The sequence below is a fragment of the Sylvia atricapilla genome, chromosome 3, assembly GCF_009819655.1.
Source record: "Sylvia atricapilla isolate bSylAtr1 chromosome 3, bSylAtr1.pri, whole genome shotgun sequence".
Lineage (NCBI taxonomy): Eukaryota > Metazoa > Chordata > Aves > Passeriformes > Sylviidae > Sylvia > Sylvia atricapilla.
In genome coordinates, this window is record NC_089142.1 from 68,929,618 (window position 1) to 68,956,776 (window position 27,159).

Genomic DNA, 27,159 nt, shown 5'->3' on the forward strand with positions numbered 1-27,159 from the left:
AAAATAATTTTTGTACTTCACTGATAAACAATATCAAGCAAAATGATAAATTTTAACCATGAAGATCCAAAATCAGTTTATTTCATTATTCTCTTGCTTAAGCTTTTAAAGTCTTGCATCAAGGAATTGTTTTTCTTTACGTTTTTACATCAAACCAATTAAATCTTACTTCATCTATGAAAATGTTTAGAATTTCATTGGGAAAAGTTGGAAAAGTTACTGGAATTTCAGAAGAAATCTCAGTAGAAAGGTTTTGCATATGCTGTTTCTTCTCTCAGCCCATGCAATGGCATACATGAGTTGAGAAAGAACTCAGCAAACTGGGTGGGGTCAGACGTCTGAGCCACAAAAAGGCTGCGCAGTCTTAAAACTCAGCAAGTCTGTGTTTTTCCACCAAAGGTCTCTGTTCCCTAAAAAGGTTTTATTTTATACTTTGTAGCATCTTGGACTACTCAGAGAGTCACAAGAAGCACTGGAGTCTCATACTGCTTGCAGTAATACCAAGAAAGCATATAGAAAGAGAACTGTGGTCTTCTCAGCAGAGGAAAATGCTGGCTGCCTAATATATTCCTAATATGTTCCTTCCTTCCATCAAGCCATTTCTTTAGGACAAAGGTTTTGTATTTCCCTACATAATGTACAAGAAAAATAATGACATATGGCTGAGGAAAGATAATAAGAAACCCCACCTGAAATTTCTTGGAACAGCCAAAGGATTTAATCAGTTACTGACATTATGAAAATTTGGGCAAATGCACAAGTTCTTTTGAAGAAGCCAAGCTATACCCAGTAAATCACTAATATTCTGACAAACAAACACCCCCTGGAAATGGAATTTTACAGGAAGAACAAAATGCATGAATACCCAGATAACTAAAATAGTTTGTTGCCAAATGGCCTACATATACACTAGACTATGTCAACTTACCATATTAAATAACCACCACTAAGAAAAAACAGGATTTCCAAATTTGTCACTTTCCCTCTGCTATTTGTGTACCGTTATCTTCTGACTCATCCCAATATTTTTTAAAATAGAAACATCTTTCCAAAAAAGTGAGTGTTCTGCGTATTTGTCAACAGACTGTCAACTATCAAAGGCTGCTTCAGGAGTGGAAGCTGCTTGTACCACCATAATTACAAGCCCATTCCTCTCCATCAGCAGTATCTGCAGAAAAAAGCATTAACTACAAAAATCATATTCAACAATACAGGACTCCCCAAACTGAAGCAGATGCCAACGGCCAACATAATTAGAACACAGGTTTACTAGCAGAAGCCTGAATACCCTTTGTTCTTGTCAAGTTTCTTTCCTTGCTCTGCTTACTTAGAAGTACATTATTTACATAAAGAAAAATAAGGCTTAAGCTTTCACCCCTATCACATAAAAAAGGAAATCAATGCCTCATCTATTTGTACACAGAGGGAATAACTAGTATTTAAAAGACTAAAGGGCAATTAATTGCCAAACTAGCAAATACTAAAAAGACTGTAGCCTAGGCAGAAAGGGAAGAACACAGCAGAATGGGGGAACAATCTTCAGAGCTCAGCAACTATCATATTTGTCAAAAAAATATTTATAGATCAACATCAAAAACCTAACAATGTGGGGATAATGCCTCCCCTTCTCACTTACCGTGTTGACAGTATTGTAAAACACAGGTTTCAATGTTCACTTGAAAAATGAAGGACAGGTGCATACAAAGAGGTCAAGAAGAGTCATAGAGAGCATATTCCCTCTTTTTAAACCTCTTTTTACACATGTGTGTGTGTGTGTGTGTGTATACATGTATATTTATCAGGCATGTTTTTGAAGAAGAAGTCAATCCACATCACCTGCAGAAACACAGCAGGAACCTTAACTGCTGCTGAGATCCTGCAAACACTCCAAAATGGATCCTGCTGGCATGGGACCCACTCCCCACCACAAAGGCAGCTCAGCAGGCTGGCTGCACAAGCTGCTGTGGGCAGGGGCAGCTCCCTTCCGTGTCCCAGAGCCTGCAGTCCTGACTGAACCTTGAGGGAACAAGGCTCTGCTCACAAGAGTGACCACTCAAACACTAAATAACTAAAATTCACATTTAGGAAAAGCTGAGTGATCCTGACACACACTGAAGCAAGCTCATGGTGTATAGGTGGATGATCCTAGCACTGAAAAAGTTAGTGTTCCTGTGAAGAGCAGGGGTTTACTGCCCATTCGGGGGTTTCTCTGCTATGCTCAGGTCCCAGAGTCAGCTACAAATAAGGAACCTGGAGGCAAGGGAACCTCTGCCTACAGAGCTGCTCCCCATTCTAATCCTCTCTCTGCTTACCCAGCACCCCTGGTCTTAAACTCCTCCATTTCTTTCACTTTCCTTCCCTCCATCCCCACTCCAGAGTTCTTACCATCCTGCTAAGTAATTTTAAAAAGTAATTCTCAATGATAAGAGAGAATCAAAACCTAGGTATGTTTTAAACCTGAAATAGTGTAGCTCTCAAACTACAGTAGCGCTTAAATACAAGACCAATACACTCACCTGCTTGGAAGGCTCTTGTTTCATTATAATAATTGAAACAAACCATTTGATGACCATCCAGCAAAACATTACAAAACTAGAAACCTTCTTGGTGAGTCAATATTACCACAGCCACCAAGGAACAGCTGGGCATCAAAAGAAATAAATTCTCCACAGATGAATGGTTGCTCCAGAGAGAGGTGAAATAAACCTGCTCTCACTAAACCTAGCATTTTTGCTAAGATATCATAGATTTACTCAGTGTTGTAGCTACCATGGATTCAAAATTCCTATTGCCCTGGGGACATGCAATTACATACATACATGGAGATGAATCTTCATGCATAATGTCCCTATCCAGACCTGCTCAGCAACAGAGTTCATTGACAGCCACCAAGTCATGCATGTTTATCAGCAACTCTGACACACACACTACAGGGGCAATACAGAGATTAACCCACTCCCTCCAAACTCAATTCCTTCTTTTTTCCCGTTCAAGACAGGAATCCAGTCTGTTCAGCCCTGCTCAGTCTCACGACACCAGTTCTATCTCTTCTTTTAATGCTACCCTTGCTGGTGTTGTTCAAGTGTTACCCCTTTGGGGAGGACCATTCACATCTAAACTTAAACAATATGGAAGTCTATGATGCACATAGAGCATCATTAGAATCAAAAGCACCCCAAGGTGCTGAACCCTACAGGATAAGGAGAGTTAGGAACAAACATGCATTACAAAAATATTGACTGAATTTAAGGATTAAGGCTGTTTGTTGTTTCCGTTAATTACCACAGAAGGTATTGGTAACTCTTGGAGATTGAGCACACTGAGCACATTTCAAGAGGGAGAAGCTCATGTGTAACCTTCCAGCTCCAGCTGCTGAGATCCTACGGAGCTGTCTGATAGGAGACCAGTCTCTTGCTACACAGTACTGCAGACACACTTAACATTTTCCACACTGCCAGCCTCTGTAGCATTCCTGTGCATTTCCTTCATTGATCCATTTTACACCACTCACCAAAATATTCTTTAAATTTACTATTATAAGTCACTTAGTTGGAAAAAAAGTTTCTTTCTTTCTTTAAGTTTTGAACCAACCTAGCTAAATATTTTAGGAAGCTATCCCTATAAGAAGCTATTAGAATACAAATGAAGATATGAAGAATTTTCATATATATTATGAGACATTTATTAAGTATAAGTGTGTTTAAAAATATTGAATAATTATTACTTCTAATCTCAATATACTAGATAAAAGGAAAATTATGTTTTATTTAATTAAAGGTCTTGGGCTTTGCAAATAATTCATCTTACAGCTGTGCATGTTGCAGAAGAAGAGAATACAATGTCTGAGTAACACTTTATCCAGGCCATGCCTCAGCTGAAAGATAAATGTAGAATCACACTTTACACAATCAATAGCAGTAGAATTGTAGCAGTCAAGAATCATATATAATCATGAACAACTTAGTATCACAAAACATGTTTGACTAAGCTAAAGTATAAGGGTTTTGTTTTCTAAAAAAATCATGCTAACTTTTACAAAAAAAGATAACAAATTTAAGGAAAACAGAAAAATGTCACTGTTCTATCATGCAGCCTTTCACATGTCCATAACTTTTTCAGCATCATATCTACGTCATGCAACATGAAGATGGTCACTTCCTATCTTCTTGTGCAACTATTGTACTAAAAATTGATAAAAACATCCTTCTAGAGACAAAACAATTAAATGCTATCCATTTTATGATATTTACTACCATAAAGCTAACCTAAGAAATATTAATTCAATTTTTACAATACCCCAGATGACATATCAGTAGATTAAATGAATCTACTAAAATCAATGTAATACACAAAGCAGAGAGGGTAGCCTGAGATGCCTAGGATCCAATTTCTAACATTATTTTATGTGTAGCTTCTATCAGCTACAGTCATCACCCCATGCATAAATCAGTCTTGAGGTATGAAGACAAACAAAATCAGTAAAAAATGCAAGTAGCAATCTTCACTTAGCTTACTGATTCCAAGTGCTTATCTACACTGGCCTGGTTTAAAAACTCAGTGTGTCACTAGCTTTATCAAGACATCTGGTAGCATTAAGAAAATGAGTGGTTTAGGAGACTATTTCAGCTTTACATAGGATTGAACTGCAAAACTGAGATTCCCCCAAGATCCTAGAACAGCATCTGAATGTGAGGATTTGGTGGGGTTTATCTTTTCATCATTTTGCATAAATAGCCTTTAGTACATCAATTCCAAGTGCTGATTAAAAAAAAAAAAAAAAAAAAGGATTTGGTTCTGGAAGCAAATTTAACTGCACAATTTTCAATTTTGCTGTGCTTAAATTCTATTAAAAAAAACCAAAACCCAAGCTCTTCCAGGACCTAACTGAAAAACATCAGTATGTTGCCACACTTTATTTTAACAAGCTATAGCTTATAAGATGGAACAGGGGTAATACCTATAGAATTTACAGGTAAAAAGCATAAAAAACAACCAATCCCCTTCTTTTTTCATCCAAGGTAAAAAGCCACACAATATACCTTGAGTTCCTCATTCTAATCTCTCTTCCAGTATTTCTCAGCTGTCCTCATGGCAGCTCAATACATAAAACTGCCAGTTTCAGTAACTTCTACATTGCTTATATTCCATCAGCTACTTTTTGTCCAACTATTCTCAGTTTGTTATCTAGGACCACATGGAATGTGAACAAATACTTGTTTTAATCCTCATTCTTCCATTCTGCTTCAATGGCAGAATTGAATTTGCTACAGTTCTCCCTAAGTAACAGTGCCTGAGCACTCCAAGAACATCATTCCACAATCAGATTTTTCCTTCCACGACCAGTGTTCTTCTTCAGATGGGTTAGGAGAACACCCAAAAGTACCAGACAGAAAGAGATCTTGCTTCCAGTTCTGAACCTCCAGCTCTCTGGAAGACCAGCCCTCAGAAGATGACAGTGGCATGGACAGAGTTTCACATCTTCCTTATCAACCAGGAAGACAGGATAGAACTTCCAACCACAGCAAATCTTCATGGCATACAGTATTAGAATAACACAGTTGCTGGACAATAAATATTGGGGAAAGGCAGCAAACTGCACACTGAAGTGTTTGGTAGATAATATAGCAACTAAGATCAATTTGCAGGAATCTAAAAGGGACTTAACCCTACATTTCATTTTACCTAAAAGTAAACAAATTTCAAGCACACTAAGGCAACTGAAAGCCAATTTGTCCCCTTTATAATGAAGTCTAGAAAGACTAGAGCAATAGCAAAAAAAAAACCACTTCATGTCTTCTCAGAAAGAAAAAAAAAATAATAAAGTGTGATTTTCTGTGTAAGCACTTAAAATCATTTCAATATAAATTCTAGAAAGTCTTACACTCTCCTGATTTATTTTAGTTCCTAGTTTATTATGTCATTCAAAACAGAAATTGTAACTACTTATATATTCACCTCCTTGCTAGAGGGACATGCAAAGAAATCCTTACTTATTTCACTACCACACTTTTTCTAGTAAGCAATCAAAAAGCTGACACTTGAAGTGAAAGGACACAAAAGCAGCTGAGAGAAATCCACTGGGTTCCATTGAGAATAAGTGAGTTTGGTGCATCTGTCCTGCTGGAGTCATTAAAACACAATTCCAAAGGAAACACATTACACTCCAAGTGCAGATGATTTTACTAGCGAGCAGTTCATGTAGCATGAAGCCTAGCCATTAGCAAAGGAATTGAGGAATTGAATGCTCCAAATACTTCGCTGATAAAATTGGAAAAAGCAAAAACCAACAAAACAAAAAAAACCTACAGGAGTCTCATACTCCTATATATACACCTGAACAAAACCAGCCCATGCATACACTTTGTGTTGGCAGAACAAAGCATAGATCAAGAAACAGCAGCTCCAGAAGTTTCCACAAAAATAGATGACTCTTACTCTCCAACAATATGAGATTTTCCTGTGGATGGTACAACCATAGAATTGGAATGGTTTGGCGCTCACCAGTCTTCTGGTAGACCAGAGTGAAGAGAATATTTTACCACTGCTGACAGAAACTAATTAAAGCTGCTGTAAAAGACAATTTATTAATACAGTTCTCCATCACTCCCATGGGATAGTGCAGTTAAGAACAATTCTCTGGGATACAAGGTATCCCAGCCACACACAGATGTACACCACACCAGCATGTGACAGCAGGTCACACACAGCTTTATTTATATGTGCCATACATAAATACACACATATGCATGCAGTCTGTTCATCAGGTATGGCATGTAAAATATAACCCAGAATCTTCAAATTTCACTGGTATCATTTATTACAATTATCATGAACAACTATAAAAGACATAAGGTGGAAAAACTGTTGGATATATTTCAAAAAACGCAGGCAAAGCAAGTGTAACTCAGGGAATAATAAGCATTTATTTTTTTGTTCCAGCCAACATAGATGATAGATGATTTTGTGCTTGTCCACTTACAGGAAAACGTCCTTTAAATGCCAAGCTAATTTAATTTCCTGTACCTAGTCACTGTGCCCAAAACTGTTCTTTATCTCTTTGAAATAACAAAAGCATTAGAATAGAATGGAAGTTCAAATTAGCCCCTTTTTATATAAATACAGAGAGTAATGGAGTTTGGAATACTCAGATTCTCCCATTAGAAAAAAATAATTCATATTGAATCATATAAATATAGTTTGAAATATCGTTCAAATAAAAGTTAGGAGCAATGGGCTTTATAAAGGTTACCTTACTTTTAATTTTTAATTTGCACATCCTCTTGGCAAATTTTTATCTTAATACCTATTTTTCATGCAGGATGTTTGCTTGAGGATGATTTTAAAAGAAAAACCTTTCAGACAAAATCTAAATAATTTCTGAACCAACTGAGGCTAAGAACGTACCTGACATTCTTCCGTGTCAAATATGTCTGGATACTTTTTCTACTGTGCATACAGCAGGACAGAGGGAAATAATTTTCCTTGTCATAAAAGATGAGACTGGTAATAGCATACAATGTGCAGGTCTGTTGTTTAACTTTTATGAAAAAGTCATTTAAATCTCAGAACTGAAAGAAGCCACAAAGTTATTAATCCCTCCCTTGCACCTGAAACTTGGCAACTTCCTTCCCGTGTCCTTCTGAAAACAATTCTCAGTGAAAGAAAGCTGTGCAGAAGGTGCAATAGCACAAGAGCAGTTGATTATAATGTAAAACAGAAAACTTTGCCTTCTTTTCCTCTTACAGGTTACATAGCCCTTCCTCCTACCCAATATCCATCATATCTGGAAGAACTATCTAACGCTGTTTCTGATTTTGTTCATATTTTCCAGAAATCACAGAAGTTACTGAATTCAAGAGCACTAGTGGATAGATGGTCAGGCTTCATTTCCTAAGAAAATTAGGGAAAATTTCCAGGAACTGATTTGATTGTGGGATTTAATCATTTTCACAAGAAGCAAGTACTAGATGACAGAGGTCTTGAATCTAGGAAAGAAAGATGTTATTTAAAAACAATTAAAAGATTTTTAAAAAGGAAGACAACATCAAACAAACTACCCAAAAAAGACAATCAGAGGAAAGAGAATCAGAAGCAAAATACAGTTCCAACAGGTTGCAGTGACTATACCTAAATTACTCCAGAAGCTATGAGTTCGCCTTGTCAGGATCATTCCAACTAATGAGCTTTAATGAAATACAAGGCACTTGGGTCCAGAGAAGGTTCACTGGAAATAACAATCAGGCTAAGAATAGATGGTCTGAATGCTTTTAATGGTTTTAAATGCTTTATAAAAACATAAGGACTTCCATTTTCATCTTACATCTGCTTTTTCTAACAATAAAAAGTTACACTTAAAAACTGAGCCAAAATGATTATGAAGTAATACCAAGGCTTTAGGTCACCCATGTGTAGGACAGTGCACCTGTAATTCTGCTTGGCTAACACACCACAGCCCAGACTATGTGAGGACACTCCTCATTACATAATTATTTACTATTCCTTCTCCACAAGATTTCTCCCTTTTTCCTTATCTCTTTCTGGTTTGTTGGGTTTTGTTTCTTTCCTGTGGATGAACTGATGAAAGTGTCATATGGTTATAGCACTCCAGACCCCAGTAAAATTTAAAAAAAAAAAAATCTATTTAAAATGAAAAGTGCAAATAATGCTGCCTAAGCAAATCAACATGGCCGTGGTTTTATTTTTGAAACCAAAACCATTCAATCAAGCTATGAATGTCAGTGTATTAATAAACTGTCAGACCTAAGCACAGTATTTTACAGGGAGATAACGAAATCTCAGAGCACAAAATAACTACTCAGTACCTAGAAGAAACAGAGCATTACACACATTCTTTCTTCTGAAATTTCAGTCATTTCCCACTGTTGTCTTTGACACTAGCATTTATCTGGTTCAGGAGAGCCAAGTAGGCATACCCAGATAGATGGATCCCTGATCTCACAAAGTATGGAAATTCTTATTTTGGGACTTTGCACAAAAAAGGTATTTATTGCAGGGGTACTCTCGTACATTTAATGCATACTAATTGAGAAGCAGTAAGGGCACATAGTTATCCTTTCTTGTGCACAAGAAAGCTGCTTATTGTTCTGACTCAAGTCAATATGAGATTTTGTTCATATTACTCAACCATTAAATTACTGCCAACTTACCTGTTATATAACAATACCTATTATATAAACATAGCATTCAAGAGATTACACAACACAAAAGGCAAACCAGCTCAAGGAGACCACTTATAAGCACAGTATCTTCATGATTTCTAATGTAATGAACAGCAACTGAGGACTGAAAAGACCTCCATTTGCAGGATTCTTTCCACTAGAAAACTGAGGTCATGCTGAAACCAGTTCATAGAAACAACTCCTCAAAAAATTGTTGTACTTTCTTCTCCTAAATGAAATTGAATTCTGGGGTTTTTTTAATCAAAAGAATTTATGCTTGTCCAGGAAGATAACAGTGCTTCAGGAAAGACAAATTACCTTGTCTCTTACAACTTCTTTTAATGGTTACTTCAAACAAACATGAAGCTACATAAGTACCTGCCCTATGATATACAAATATAAATGGAAAGGCAAAATTTGTGTATTTTTCATGGAAACTACACACAGATACCAAGTGTCAGTTCTATTAATTTATTAGCAAGCACATATTCAGTCATTTTAGTATCATCATCATTCTTAACTTTCAGAGACTTATTAAAGAAAAATATTTAACAACAACATGACCTTGTGTTCATCTACAAACCATTTTTTCAAGACTGTTCTCTTCTAATATCAGTATATTAATATGCAAGAGACACAAGCAGATTCCTAATGCATTTCTACAGAAGCCATCAAAGTTTGCAGTAGAAATATATTTCTGATTTACTGAACACTATCTCTCTGTGTTGGTATAGCTGTAGCTCTGTATCTTCTGCTAGTATTGGCATTTAATAGGTGCTGAGAGGACAGGAAAGAGCCAAGAGCCACATAATGACCACATAATCAGAACTCCATTTTATCTTTCCTGTGCACATGTCAGAAGATCTTTGAGTACAGAGCTCTGTAGACCAGTGCAGCTGCCATCAGGATTATTTAGGCATGGGTGTAAGTGTCCAGAACTCTGACCTTCATGGTTATGCACAGAAAACATCACTAATTGTTTCCAGAAAATACCAGATTACCACCAAACATCATATGTCTCATCAGTCAGTGTGTCCTAAAAAAAAAAATCTTTTCCCACTCACATCTAGTGGAGAAAATAGTCCAGACCTAGTGCAAATATTCCACCTAAAATCACTACAAAGCTCTCTTAAGCCTGCCCTGTTCCCAGCAGAATATCTGAGCTCACATTTTCTAATAATTCTGCAGAGAGATTTATTCATGCTCCAATGTTCTCTGGGTGTGATCTCTGTATTAAAAGCAAATATATAAAAGCAAATACATGGCCCCAACACTCTGCTAAAGACAGTGCAACAGAAAAACTGCAAGCTGATGTTATGATTTAAAGAGAAGTTTTAATACTTCATATTTAAAAACTGAATGCTTTTTCATTCACTGCATTCTGCCCTTTATCATTACTTTATGACATGTTCCCCTATACTTCCCTTCAGTTCATGCTCCTGTTCACATCCATTGGGAATAACAAAGAAAACTGTTGCTCTAATTCACACATGAGGCCATACACAGTTACCACTGTACATCCTTGGGTTTGGACTGTGATTTTTGACATTATGCCAGTATGTGTCTGGTTCTTTGATTTTATTTTTTTCCCCTATGAACTTTGCTTGCTCTTGGTTTCAGTATCGCCCAAATAAAGGAAGAGGAGTTTAGAAGTACTTATCTGCTTATTCTGACACCACCTCTTCTCTCAGATATGCTTTTCATTCTCTTGGAACAAATTCTCACGGGCAGAACACTAGCAGAACTGACTACTCTATATTAGTTTGGTTTCTTGAGGCATCTCCATAAATATCAGAGGCATGCTTATCTCCTGTCAGGTTTCTTGAGTAATGGACTTAGGGTTAACACCTACTTCTCTTTTGACTCCTATGCCTACACTCTCCTCAAAAATCTACAGGATTTGAGCCAGAGCACAGTATTCAATGAACACTATAAGGTGTATACAAAACATTCAATTACAGCATAACAAATCAAATTAATTGCACTGCAGGGAACATTAATTACATTACTATGATTTATTTGTAAATAATTATTTGCTAGTCAAAAAATTAATGAATTCCTATTAGGAATAATAATAATGATAATTCTTATAGGATTTAATTCCTATAGCCTTCATTTTCCAGACTGCTATTTCTTGTCCACTGAGGCTCAAAATATTTTATCTTCAGCTGAAGATCTGTTACAGCTCAGGGCACACGCAACAGTTTCATTATTTCCAGACACAACCAGCCTACATCCAAGTCATTTTAAGACCTTTCGACAGTCTCACCCAATATAGTCAGGAATGCTCAGAAAGCTTACTTGTTCAGAAGAAATGATCAAGCTTTATATGACAAATTATGAGATTCTTGAATTAAAACAGCCTTGAAATCTATATTGACCCATAGCACTTTGAAATTTTACAATTCTGGCAAGCTTCATTGGACACTGGAATTGCTTATAATTTCCAAAAAACCCAGACCATTCCTGTAGCAAAGGAGGAAAATTCAACACAATCATGCTATAAGCATGTGACAGTCATGAAAACTGTGGAAAACCATATGAAAAAAGTACTATTTTACAAGAGGAAGAAGGGTAAATATTTAATAACTTACCCCTTCCGCCTTTTCTTCTGTGTTAGCCAGCATTTCCTGGAGGGCCCGTACTGACAGAGACTGCTCCAGCACAAAGGTGCAGATGGACAAATCAGGAGGAACATTCTAAGTAAAAAGAGAATCATGAGATCACATTAGTAACACATTTGCTAAGTAGGACTTTCCAGTGGCTCTCTTTTGCCTCACCATCCATGGTTCTGAAAGGTCTAATACATCTCTGAGGCTATGAAATCCAGCCACACACTGGGCTGCAAGTTGAGTTTTAGCCAGTAAAGGGAAACAACGCTCTGCTCAGCATGTGCAAGCTGATCCCTGGGGTATCAGGTCCCCCCTAAACAAAAAAAAAAAAAAAAAAAAAACTCTCAATAAAAGAAGAAACCAACAAATTTTATCAAGTTCAGCAGAGGATCACCACATATGTCAGGGCTAGTGCAACCCCTGTGCGTCTGCAGAGAGAAGGAGAGGGATCTTGTGATTCCCATCAAAAATCTAATGGTGATTACAGGGGAATGGAGGCAGACTCTTCTTGGATGTGCTCCTGGAAAGGAATAGGAGCAGCAAGACAAGTTGTACAAAGAAAACTGGGAGTGGAAAAGCTCCTAAGCAAAGCAATGATACGTCTGCTTGGACATTAGCACATGGAACATGCGTCCCAGCCATTATGCTCAGATTGTGAGGAAAACCAAATTCAGTCTTTAGGCTACTGGTAGTTAGCCAGACCTCATCCTTATCATGAGGGTCAAGATGAATTTTCACAACAGAAATACTGGACAACAAGGCAGCAGCTTCAAAGCCTTGCAGGGCACTGTACTTCACCACAGGCTGCTCTAACTAGGATAAAATTTAAGAGTCTTACAAAAATTATTATTTAACATGTCATGCTTGAAAAAAATAATTGAACTATTGAAAAGTTAATTTTCCAGACTATCATAAAAATTCATATAAAATTGAAAGAGGTTTGTAATAGCAATGTCTAAGTTACAAAGTAGCAAACTATAATTAGATTTTATGTGGGGATCTTTTCTTCTGTTAATAGAATTTGCAACTCCTACACACCTTTTCTTGCCTCCAGAAATTGTTTCATATTCCTTCTCTATTTTCATGTTAGTTGCATATTTTAGCTTAGGAATACTTATATTGACTGTTGGAATTCAGGTTTTTTACACCATGAATACTTTTGCTGCTAAAGCTGTAAAACTGCACACTTACTCAAACTGTGTACAAAGTGAAGAAGCAACTTCCAAGGCCAAATTGTAAAAGGTAGTTGCAAAATCATTTTTTTCCCCAAAAAAAGTTAGTTAACTCAGAATACCTCACACTCTTACTAGCTAATTATATTGCTGTTCACCACTACTAAATCCAGGTCTATTTAACACATGATAGCTCTTTTATTGTTTACCAGTACTTATATTTCAATGAAATTAATGTGAAATTGTAGTTTAAGTTTCAGCCAGATGAAAAAGATTTTAATAGCATCTTCTTTTGCATGAGTTTTGACTGACTTACGCAATGATACTTAGGCATGGAACATTTTTCAGTCAACTCCTTCCGAATCAGGTCTCTAATTATTTGTCAGTGTTCTTGTTACCATTTTGCTTTTTTAGCTAGTCAGACACTATGACTGTCCTTTTCATGCTACGACTAGGCCAACAAACAACCAATTAGATTGCCTTCAAAACATCCTTGTAATGTGAGTAGTATCATAAGCCCTTATGTTACAAAGCACTCAAAGATCTCAGGCTGCAAGGTGTTGCTTCTTCTCAGTTAACGTAAGGACAGTTTACCAGTCTAGAAAGCCTCACAGCCCAACAGTGCAGCTCACTCTCCATTCTGCCCAGTGAGGACTGACAAACAAGAGTAGGAACAAAAGAGAAAAAATGCTCCCTGCACTGTACTCAGAAATGAGCCAAAGCTACCTTTTCTGCATCTATAAACAAAGTCTCCTTAACAATATTCCCACTGTTATTACCTTTATTTAAAATAGCATTTTTGCTGGCAGAGCATGTCTCGCACATACCATTTTGAACATAGTATTTTTTTACTATTGAACCTACCCCACAGGTTATATATGTTCCAATATCAAAAATCATGCATGATTTCAAACATTGATCAAACCAACATAATCAGGGCATTTCTCCTTCATCCATTTCATTCTCCTTCATGTTCAAGACAGCCATGAGCACTTCTTTTTCTCCCTACTGAAACTGAGTTATGAAGTCCCAAATGAACATTTTTCAGCTATTCTCATTGCAGGTGAGTAAGGCACACTTTTTGCTGCTAGGGAGTAAAAAACGAGAAATGTCTGAGACCATTTTCCTTTAATTAAGTGAAAGTAGTATTGTGTTCTTACAGTCTAGTAAAATGTTAGAGACAGGGTTTTTTTAATGAGGCAAAAGGGAGAGGACATTATCCCACCTCATCTTTGTTGCATGAATGCTTGAGTACTTGGTGGCCCCCAGGGAGAAATGTTTTTCCCTTAAGAGCTGAGGAAAGATGCACCTACTAATGCTTGCAGTGAGCATGAGAATTAGACCTTCCTCTCTGGCAGCTCCTCACCCAGCTCTGCTCTACTGAAGATCCAACAGGCATGACTGCATCAATCCCAGCATGTACAACAACCAAAGCATGGAAAAACATGGGACAGATGCAGACCTGCCACTGTATTCAGCTCCGTTACAGCTCTGCTCATTCCTATACACTTTATTTCAGTGCTGACGCTTTTAACACTATGGATTTAATAGATGAGGCTTTGGGCCTCAGACACAGACTGAAGGTTCCTCTCTTGAATACCCCCCACCAAAGACAACAATTTCAAGTAATTTTAAAGTTCTCATTTAAGTATAACAAACATTATTCACAGTGTCTTTTCCATATATTCAAAGCATAAAATAAAAACGAAGAAAGAAAAACAGTCTTTGCCAGACCTCTGATTATCTACCCTATTGTCTCTCATATTACCTCACACACAGACAGAGGATGGCATATGAAAAATAAAGGTATTCTATGCCAGCCTAACATTCTCTACTGAGCGATATCTTCACACATAGTACATAGTAGATTTTAGTACCCAGCCTGGAGAACAACTGCATATCCTAGGAGCTGCAAGGAAAACCTGTAGCAATTACTTTTCAACATCAGGCTTTTTTTAGGAGAGGTGAAATGTGTCAGCAGGTATTTCAGTGACTGCTTTGCTAGACTACGAACACCCTATTAAATAATGAATAATTTAAAAGAAAATATTTTGCTACATGTCTAACAACTAAAGCACTTTTAATAAACACCAAAGCTACCAGGTTTAACTAGCAGTTAAATGGTAATAATAAATATCTATTTTGATAACAGAACACAAACTATAACTCTAAAACTGATCAGCTGAAAAGCAGAGGTCTCATCAGATATAAAAAACTATATTGGCAATTTTCAACCTTCTTTTCCAACAATTTTCATCATATTTATATTTGCTGAAGTGACTTTTTAAAACAAAGACATAGAAAATTAATTCATATTCCAAAGAGAGGGGTTGGTTTGTTTTGTGACAGAGTATACAATGTCCTTGGACAATACAGGGAATCTGTATCACTGTAGTTCATATGATCAGTGGAAAATTTTGATAAGCAATGGTAGTATTCAATACAATTTATTTTCAGTTCATTTCTGACACATCTGGAAAATCAATCATACTTTAATGGGTTTAAAGGCACTGACTTAGAATGCAAATAGTAGTAACTCCAGTTTATCTGAGTATTAATTAAAGCATTACTGATTTGGCTGCCAGTTTAGATTTGCCCTCTTGTCAATTTTTCTTTCTAGAAAATCTACTCAGTCATAATTAGAGCCTAATATGCAAGTAGTTCGATTTTTAAAAAGTTACTACACAAATAAATACAAATTGTATATTACATTTCAAAAGGAAATTCAGTACCTCTAGGATAAAAGCAATAAATTATTATTACCTTTTTATGTGGTTCCTTCTTCACGGCTTGCAATAGCCCAATCAGCAAAATTAGACAAGTTAAAATAAATTTAACGGTCATCTGGAATTTTTAAGGCATATCCATTAGTGAAGTAATTACTGGATTATTTAGAAAATTGGTGAACTCCTTGTTCTTCATGTCATTTTAAACTACATTTATTGTGTACACTAGTTTTCTGTAGTAATACTTGCATATTAAACTATGCTTTACTCCGTGGGAGGCAGATTTGCAAATTAGATAATCATACCCTTTATTAAAAAGGTGTTTTGAGTAAAGCTTTTGAAATATATTTAAAAATAACCCTAACTGTATTCCAGCCCACAGGTGAATCATGGGTACTGGATGTATTCATTATGCTCAATTTCATTTTCTAGAGAATTTCTATTTACACACTCCCATGAAAGCAAGAGGCTGAGATGCAAAACAGTGCTGTTGTCAATACTCTGACAATCACACAGTGCTAACAAGCCACTGTAATGTACAACCTGCTCATATAACGTTGCATATAATCTTGTGAATGTAAACTGAACTTCTGCCTCTCATAAATATTAGTACAAGACTGAAGGATAATAAACTGCATCAGCAAACAGAATCCTGTTTCTAAGAATAAGCAGCACCACCTCAGCTTTCCTTCTCTTCCTAGATATTTGCATGCTTCTTAGTTACTTTCCTAAGCTCACAGTTATTTTTGTTATTCTTCTAACCAAATTCGCAATTAATGGACTCACAGGTATTCAGTTTTTTACCGTATACCGAGTATTCAACCAGTAGTACCTAAATAACCACCTAATTAAGCAGCCTAATATCAAAAAATGAGATGTGGGTGTTTATAACTTTTTTTTAATGCTAGCACATTTACTAGATGCTTAACTTTGAGAATCAAAGTAGGAGGACTCAGAAAATTCATTTCAGTACAGAATTTTTAAGCAAAACATCTGGAGTCCTATTTGTGGGAGCAGCCTGAGAGAAACTGAACCCATCAGCTATTTTCAAGTTACATTTAAATTTGTACATCTCTATCTTTCTGGCAGCCCTTTCTATTTAAATGAGATTCTGTCTGGTGACAGTGATGAAACACACTCAATATTACCAAGAGAAAACGTCTGTTTCTAGGACTCTACACAGAAGGCCCAGCTTTCCCTGTTTTCCAGCTTGTCATCAAAACAATGGACCCAGTGTAGAAATATATGGGTCTGACAAGCCCCGTGAGCCAAACAGAATGAACCACATTAATCAAATCCCAAAGAAGAAAAGACAGAGAATGAATTATGAGCCTTACAGCTTCAGTTCTGCTGAGAGGAGTGTCAAGCAACACTGTCCTCTCCCTAGAACCCCTCCAGGATGAGTGTCAAGCTCCCATGTGTTTGCCATGAGCAGACTGTGAAGGTTGCCTGATGACCTCCAACACAAAGTTTGCCATCAGCTGCTTCTGATTATTTCAGTCTGAAACCATCACTTTCTGTATGAGGCTTTTATAGGACATTCCATCCCAAGGCGTTGTTTCCCTCAAAAGCAGAGAAATTCTCAGCATTCAAAACACTTTCTGTTACTATACCTAAAACTTTTAATGCTCTCATAGTTTTGGAAGAGCAGTTCAACAAGGGAGTGGCTTTTTGTCAGAAGTACACTTTTCACTTTTTCTAGGAAAACCTTCAAAAATCCAGGACATTCTACTTCCAAAATTCAAAATTCAAATCCAAAAAATTCAGCATGTTCTACTTCCTGATAAATGATATTTTCACATAGTGAAATGTTTCTCGGTAACATTTGAAAGCTCAAAAGAGTCCTTTTTTCACAAGAAAACTGTTTCAGGAGCTAAAACTTAGAAACTGACAGGAGGATAAAATCAGAACACGGTCTAGAATTTAAAAAAAAAAAAAAAAAAAAAAAAGAGAGAGAGAGAGAGAGAAATACAGGGAAAACCAGCTAGTGGTCGAACTGAGATCAGACAAAAATCTACTACTTAAGATGCTCTTACTTCCGTACAGTTACAGTACTGTCCTTTATGCTGAAAATAGTTTCAAAGTTTTATCTTACAATTTTTCAGTTTTTGCACTTTGGAAATAGCTTTGATCCTGAAATCTGTCAAAGGTCTTGAGGCCATTATTAACAGAGCAGACTATCTTAACCACTTGGAAACTGTAATTTCTGCTATGGTATTTACTTTCTGGATAGATTAAGGGCTGCATACATTCCATTTCTAAATGGATAACAGGCTTTTTCCTCTTATCCTCCATCTTCTCCCTGTAGTCTCCTTTCTAACCTAAGGACATAAGTCCCACATATCTACATTACCGAGAGCTAATTCTTTTTTATCTCCTTTTCGAAAATTTAAAACTCTTAGCAACAGATAAAGGCAATATTAGGTAAGGAGCCATACAACTACACTGCAACATTGATGGATAAACTTGGTCAGTCAGACTAACTCCCACCACAAAATTTGCTGCTATAGCCAGAAGCTTAGATGAACATTAATTAATAGTGTATCACCATAAAGCAGTGAAAACGTGTTAGATTTTAAGGTAATTAGGAAAATTTCATGCTGATTAATAAAATAAGAAAAGCTCGTAGGATCAACAGTGCTACAGAGGGTCTAGGCACACACCTAAATTAACAAAACATGGTTTGTTTATCTTCATATTGATTCTGAAAATTCTATCTTATTACACTAATCTTATGCGTATTATTCAAAACTTTAACGTTCCCTTTTATTCTTAGACTTTATGTTGTATTTGTAGCTACTGAGTAATGGAAAATCTAGGATATTATCAGCTGGGAGGAAGAAAAATCATCCTAATCCCTGACCAGATTTAATATAAACCATACACATTACAACAGTCATATTCCTATGCAGCAACTCTGTAACCTTTCAGGATCAAACAAATAGGGCAGACATGCACATGTTTTATGCCTGTAATAAGTGACATGGCCTGACCTGAGTCAGTGGAATTTCTTGCCTCTGCATAATAACCAATAGGCCATTATTGGCTGAGATTCTCTTACTGTTAAATTTATCCTGTATCTGAAATCTTCATAACAAAAATTTCACACATAAAAATAACATCCAAATAAACGTAAGTACTAATCCTTCCAGAACACTAACTCTTACGAGCAATTCATCTACGTTGCAGTAAGCATGAAATACTATGTCTAGGAAAGTGAAATCTGTTTATTTAGCTTACAAATTATCCAATAAAGGCATAACAGACATCAAATTTTAACTTTTAAGGATTTTGTTCCAAGTTTTCAACTATTATGTTTTTCACTGTATGTTATTAAAATCAATGGTCAATCTGTGTACCTAAGAAAATGATATACTGCTGAATGGTCACTGGGAGTTCATGTTCTGACTCACCCATGACTTGCCCTTAAATGAAGGAAAGGAGATGCATCATGAGCTCTCTCCTGGGCAGTTTAAAATCAGATTTTAAAAAAATACATTACCTTAAAAGATATATACATCCACCTCTGTAATGTAAAGCAAATCAATCAGAATCATATATTGAAAGATTTTTATTTTTTAAAAACTCCATATTTAATAATTAACTTCTTGTAGTTCAAGAGAAACTCTATCATATAATTTGGGTCAGGGACAAAAGGATTTAAAGAGTCCAAGTAAAAAGGATTGCCTGCCAGGAAGCTTTACAGGGTTTTAAGGACTTGCACTGACAAGACTCCACTGCTGATAAAAAGTGCAATAATACTTTCAGGCAAAAATATTTGTTTGGGGAAAAAAAAAAAAAAAAAAAAAAAAAGCTCACCATGTATACTTAGAAACTGTGGCTTATCTATCAGTGTCTAAGCATACAAAGCCCCTCCTTGCCTGGGCATGGCACTACATTTGAACATCCACTGCATGATATGAAAAATAAATACTTGTTTTAGCATACACCCCTATTAACTACAAAACCAAAAAAGAACAATTGCAAGAGTAACTGGTTCTTAGCATTCAAATGTTGTTCTTTCTTGGTCTAGGGTGCCCAAATATTGCTACTAAGCTGTTAAGATAAAACCAACTGCTGCTTTAAATAATTCTTGGTTTATCATTCAGTAACACACAGAACAAAAATCTTCCACAAATTACTGTCTAGACAGAAATACCCACATGCATTTCCCACCTGCCTCAGAAGTGAATTATGCAAGAGGCAATAAAGCAATAGGCTTAAAAATTTAGAGATGCCAAAGACAGTCTCAAGGACCTAAACAATCTGTGGACTGTTTTCCTGCTACCCTTAAATACATGTTTAGGGGGGAGTATCCTGAGGAGGGAGTATATATATCACCCCTACATAAGACTGTGGCATACATTTAGATCACTGACCAACCTGGAGTTTCCTCCTTTACCACAGATTCAAGATCTTCCTTTTCAAAACTTCACATTCTGACATCAGATAATAAGATAATAACTACAGACCTTTGCAGACACCTATTATGCACAAGCACATATCATTTTCTAGATGCTTCTAATTTTAATTTGCCAATACCTGAACTTTCAACTAAACAGGCAAAGATGCTTCACTCCCCTACTCAGGTGCCAGTCCATGCTGGGGTTTAAAATAACCTTTCAAATGTCTCGTACTGGTTTGTTTTCCAAAAAACAGGCCCAAAAAAATCCACATACTTGTAAGTTCTTCAAAATAACCAAAATTCATTTTAATTAATTCCTCTAAGGAAGTCTCCTTTTCTATAGACACAAAAAAATTCTAGTAAGAATTACGCACACAGTTATGTGCATTATCTCCGTGATAAATTAGCCAGAAACCCGCAAAACGAAAAGAAATTATTTTACCACTCTGAGCTAATGAAGACTTACATGGTCATTAATCTATAGGCATTTTCAAATGTATCAGCCCAAAGAGGCTTAATTCATTGTTAGTGTACTTCAGACCAAATCAAACATCAAATATGGCACTCAAAGCTTATTAAGCGTTATTCTTAAAACAGTTAATCAAACTAGGCATGTTTCTTATTTAAAAATAAGACCTTACTGCAATTTAACTTAATTTCTATGGGCCTTTTTATTTGCTAAATTCTCATTAGAAAGAGAATTTCTGTATTACTGGGCTTTCTAATTTATTGAATAGTGGGCACTCAAATGCTTTCTTAGAAAGTTGGATTATATTTCATATTGCATTGAGTAAAACAGTTGGTTGCTTTCTGGGACCTATGTCCAACCCTCTCATGCAAGTCCTGCACTAGCCCTGTTTTTTTTTCTCTCACAGTACTCAAAATGTCACAGCGTTTTAGAATTTTCCTTCATATAGAAATAGCTTGTCCTTGCTGTTTCTTTCCAAGATCAGTATATACCTTGCCTGTTTAAAATATCTTAAACTGTTAAAACTAATTCAACCTACATCATCTAAAGCCATTTGAACAACTGTTGATTTTGATTCACATTTCTGTCAATTATTGCCTTATCATCAGCTGTAAACATTGCACTGTGCAAATATAACTGGTCAATACTTGGAAAAACACCAAGAAAACCTGAAATTCATAACTCCCTGTTATCATTAAATGACACTTAGATGTGGGCTAGAAGTAGAGTTTGCAGTATTTTTAGGGGAAGAGTGTATCAGACGTTTGAAATCAGCAGGTTAACGTTGCTTTCTGTTCTTTTTTAATCGCATGTAAAAAGTCAGCGCCCATGGAAAAGCAACTTTTTTGTGGATGGTGTCAAGACAAGAAGACAAACACCTGGAAGATGAAATAAACTTCCCACTCCTAAATGCATTCTTTATATCCAGTAGGGAAGAAAAAGAGAACTTGGAAGGAGTTAAAGCTCAAAAACACCAATCAGCATTACGCACGTCCATCTCTATTATCCACAGGTATTCAAACAGCAAGCATTCAGCAATAATTAAAAAATAATTAAACACTCAGAAAAACAGCCTGAACTGTGATCTTGTGCATTTATGCATAATCTTTAAGAGCATAAAAACTTCTTTTACCATCTGACCTCTGGTTTTTTAATGCAAAATAAAGCATTTTTCTGTTGTTGAAACCAGAAAAAGTTATTCTTGTATTTGCATATGGTAACCCAACAGTCAATACTAGGAAAGTTACTAAAATAACTTCCATTTTGGTTTCAAACACAGGGTCACAAAGCATACATTTTCCAACTCGAAACTACTTCCACTTGGCCAACCTCCCTCATCCAATTCAGACTATTCATAAACTAACACTCTTAATTAAATGTTGAAAATACTCTTGTTATGATAGCATGTTACAGCATTCCCTCAGTTGCTACAAAAGCACAAATAATCTTCCTCCTTTTTCATGGGGAAGTAACCAGGACGTAAAGTCTAAAATCTTGAAAATCAAGACCCAAAAGGTCTAAGTTTCAAGAAGTCTTAAGAAATAAACATTTGATACTTTTTCCCATTTTGTTTCAGATATGATCAACATTAGATACCTCAAATAAACACAGATTCACTCATTAACAGGCCACATTTCTTTGCCCTAATTTCTGAGAGCCCATTAGGCTAGGATTATTCATAGGAGTCTGCTGAACCAGATTTAGCCTAACAGTTCTTAAAAATACTGAGTACGAAGTAATAATACCATGACTTGAAGTGCTAAGAAAGGGTAGGAAGTTAATTTGAAACTGCTGTTTTAGACAAACACTCATCTAAAAGGCTTAAAATAAGCATTTATACTTTTATGTGTTCTTAGCTTCAAACACAGATTTATGAATTTTTTTTTTCACGTTTTCAGATGTGCAACTACATATCAGTCTAATTAAAATTCAAATGACTGCCTTGTAACTACTCTGCATGTACTAATGAAGTACATTTCACTCTAAACCCTTCAGAGAAAATATTTAAAATGCTGAGCTCCAGGGGACTTGGCAGAACATGCCAACTGTGTAACCTTGTGATGTTCAGTTTCCCAGGGCAAGGCAGCAAGCCTGAAGCTTCTGGGATTGTGCTTGTACAGAAAAGCCAGCAGCTCTAACTTGCATCAATACGAATGTACCCAAAGAAGAACTCCAACCTCAAAATAATCTGGATTTCCTCTATATATCACTCATTTATCTTTCAAGGAGTTTCTTACTGTATTTTATTACAGTTAGCACAATTGCTGAAGACAAGTTAATCTGTTTGCAGTCCTTAACACATAATCCCAAGATTATTAAGGAGTCACAAGGCTTGTATGCTGACATACCCAACTACCAAAACCCATGAACTGTGCACGTGGATAAGGGCACTGCTTTGTGTGTTCAAAATGCAAATAGGCAAAACCAAAGTGCAATGATAGCAACTTTTCTTTTTACTAGGAACTGTACTAAAAATGCTAGGACTCAGAAAATAAATCACAGCAAACTGGCAGGTTTCTAGAAGCCTCTAGAACGTTATCAAACCCATTAGAGGACTGTACACCACATATCTGACTTTATTCTATCACAGTGTTACAGCCATATCTCAGACAAGATTTTTTAGCATAATATCTGTTTCTTTTTACATTTTAATATTTAAGTAATGAGACGCTTAAGCAGTTACTAGGATATATAAAGGAAAACTAATTTAATGGGATTTTTCACGTTTTCTTCCCTTGTTTCAGACCAGAAGTGTAATTGCTACAGCTGTTCTAAAAAAAAAAAAAAAAAAAAAAAAAAAAAAAAAGCAAATGAAAATAAAGAAACAAACACAAAAAAACGCCAACCAACCAACCTACACAAACAAGCAAGAAAAAACATCCAAAACAGCTACATATGTGGGTACATCATATGTAGGTTTGTAAACATTTAGGGGTTATTTGTTTGTTTGCTTTTAACATACATTTAAATTATTAAGGAAGTTGCAAACCATATATTTGACTGGAGAAATTACAACTCGTGTTTTGTTCATTAGATTTCATAAATTATATAACTCTGGGAAAAGTAACTTGCAAGGATGGCCTATGTCATTAACATTGTGAAATAATAATAAAATAATAAAAAATAATAAAGTAATATTGAAAATAATAAAAATAATACTGAAAATAATAAAAAACTGATCTTTTGAAATTTTTCTTGCATCAGTTGATAGCAGAGATGATGCATGCATAGATATCATATGTACTATTCCCTCATTCAGTGCCATCACTTAGAGTATTACCATCAACTAAACTGACCTACAAAATTAGTCTGATTCTATCTTTCAGCTTTTGTAACTTAGATGTTCAGGTTACATGTCATGAACTCTACCAGCATATTTAGGAATTCAGCAGTTTCCTTTGGAGGTTTTTTCCCAGGTGCTTTATAGATTACAGTGGTAAAACACATTTTGACAAGAAAATCCCAAGTATACAGTACATTTAAAGTCTTACAATAAAACTCCATGGGTTCTAAATAACTAGAATTAAGCATTCAGGGTTATCCCCAAAACCAGAGAACTGGTCTATAATAATGTCTTACTTTTAAAAAATATTAAGTGAGCATGACTTAAAAAGAAACTCTTTCCCATTCATGAATGTATAGCTTGAAGATAGGAAGAGCTTTAAATTCAAATTTCCTAGCAAATAATGCCTTATTAATATAAAACTCAATGTGTATCTCTGGAAAAACTAGATTTGATACAAAATATTTCCTTAAGATCAGAAATAATTCATTCCTGTGTGAATTTAAAACTTCAAATATCTCCTTCAACAAGAGATATAATGAAAACAGTAAGGTTTCACAGAATGGATCTATTATTATTACAATATTTAGCCTGTGGTGACTTGTTTGATATAACACATTTTGTTTCCTTTTTAAAAACTCCCTGAGTTGCAGGTGACAGTACAAACATGCTAAGCTGAATTGTTATGCCCAGTAACAATGACCACAATTTTCAGCTGATATAAAGCCATATCTCTGTGGCTGCTTTACAGCCATGAGGATCTGACAGTGTTATTCATAGCCCAAATGTATCACATTAATTTTAAATTATTCACTTTCCATCTCAAGAAATATTCATGTTGGTTTCTGAGACTAAGTGCAAGGATCACAATCAGGACTGATCAATATAACTACCAACCTGCATTTAGGCTCAAAATTCATACAATAGTTACAAGAAGAAAAAACTGAATTGGATATACATAAATAATAAAGATAATATTTCAAAATTTGTATGCCCAATGTTGCATAAAGCTACATACAATGTTGCAAAGCACACTGTTCTAATTTACAATACTCCTACAGAGCATTTTCCTGGGAAAGAATGACTCACTGAACAAAATCCTCTCTAATCTACACCTATGATGACCTTATCCACCTGTGTCTAATTTATATATGTCAAGTAGGCCAAGTAATGTGTAAGTATTCATAAATTCTCTTTATTTAAATTATTAAAATCAACAGTTTTAGCCAAAGTCTGGTAAATGGAGCCCTCTGAACATAAGATTACATAAGATTAAGTGCCATCTTTACCATTAAATGGGAATATTCATTTTGGCAACATGACACAAAAGCAATTCAAATGGGCCTGGCGGTGCAGCTTCAAAGCTCTGACCAAATTTTTGACTTATTTTAAAAGAATGAAGTGGAAACACTTATACAGAAATGAACCACAGCAATTTCATTAAAAAAAAAATCCAACCAACCACCTTGCTAAATGGCATATTCACAGAATGCGACTCAATGTAAATACAAGCAAACAACACTGATCTAGTTTCTCAGAGGGAATCAATTTTTAAAAAACTCACTATTTCATTGTGTCAGTACCTGCTCAAAAAGCATCTACTTTCATCCCTGTATTAATGGAAACCCAGTGATTTTTTATCTATTTGGATTTACACAATCAAAAACTGTACACAAGGCACAGTCAGAGAGCTCTCTCAGTTCTCAGCTGTCAGAGAGTTTCAGACTTGAGTTCTCTGGGGACAGAATATTTGTCTTGGCCACTGAGAATATGTTTGCTGTAAAAGACAAAAAAAGAAGGCAACCCTTGTCTTCAGATCTTACGCTCCAGAAGACAAACGGAGAAAAGGGTTTCTCTCCCAGAGGCAATCAGGGTACAAGAGTTCAGGCCAATGTCCCACCACTCAGACACCCTTCTCCAGACACATACAGAATTTGACTGCTGGCATGGAAACAGCTTGCATAAATACTGAAGGACCACACTTTCATGTAGCCTTGTCTGTGCCAGGTATAATTTACTTCAGTCCCCTTCTCCCATTCTCCTCTTCCTTTTAAGCACAGCCACCTGTCCAGCTCCTGCCAATTCATCTGACCAAAAAAAGGGCAAAGATAAAAATCCAATTATTTGTATTTGTCAGCACGAGAAGCAGTATGTCAGTCTTACCATCAGGCTTTATTTTCTACCCCTCTAAACAGTAGCCTCTAGGGGCCAACAAACAATGCAGCATCACTGACATACCCTGGATAATGGATTCAGAATTCCCAACCAATTGGCCTACACCAGACCAGCACTAAATCTGAAGAATCTTTCTGCTCTGACACAGAAGAGACTCTTCAAAAGCACAATGGAAAATAAGTTATCAAAGTCTTAGTTCCATGTGAAATATCTCCTTAACTTTACAAATAGAATTATTATCAGTTTCTGGACTCTGCTCTCAGAACTGTGACTTACATGTAAAAAGATGAAACCATAGGATCACACACTGCACTCCCTCCTTCAAGAAGTTGAAGGGGGATAAAAACCAAAAACCAACTTGGGAGGCCTTTTTAGACCTTCAAAAACCTTCATTATGTTATCCTCCCCTCTCTCAAATCCAAATTACAGAGACTTCAAGAGAGGAAAAACCCACACACACATAGTTTTTATCAGTACTTTTTAATGATGTAAGGTAGGTCCATACCTCGGGGCAGAATGAAATTAATATGTTTACTACCAGCCATAAAAACAGGAAAAAAACCAAACCCTTATGCCATTTAGAAAAGCAGCTTCCAGTGTTTTGCTGTGCAGCAGTTCACAAAGGATCAACATCACCTGTGACTGACCCAGAGCTGAGTATTTTTCATTCTGCACTATGGACAGGAATAGTTTTCAGAAGCTGTAAAATACAGCTCCACCTTATTTGCTTTTCAGGAATCCCTGCATTATTCAAGTTTAAAGAAAGATTACTTCACTAGCAGACAACATAATCTTTTAATGAATGGACTTCCTCATATTACCAATCTCTTTGTATATATAAAGCAACAACTAGCATTCAAATGTAAAAAATTAATCTTAATTTTAGTTTTAATAAAAGCGATGGTCTTCCACACAAGGAAAAAATTGAAAAGTACAGCAAACAATGATGAAACAAAATTACCGACAGATGATTTCCAAAAAGGAAGTTTACAGGTCTGCTAGTTTCGGCTGGAGTAGGGTAAATTTTCTTCCCAGTGCCTGGTACAGAGCTGTGCTTTAGATTTGTGCTGAACATAGGGTTGATGATATCGAGATGTTTTTGGTACTGCTGAACAGGGCTTGTGTTGCAGCAGCCCTC

General features: G+C 36.0%; 1 protein-coding gene across 3 annotated transcripts in view; it reads right to left on the reverse strand.

The window, feature by feature from the left end:
* RYR2 (ryanodine receptor 2) overlaps nt 1-27,159 on the reverse strand; it is a 378,658-nt gene that overhangs the window by 254,559 nt on the left and 96,940 nt on the right. For all 3 annotated transcript variants that reach the window (XM_066315680.1, XM_066315679.1, XM_066315678.1), the window contains exon 3: nt 11,774-11,878. In XM_066315680.1, the coding sequence (XP_066171777.1) occupies nt 11,774-11,878 (105 nt within the window). The remainder of the gene's footprint in view (nt 1-11,773; nt 11,879-27,159) is intronic.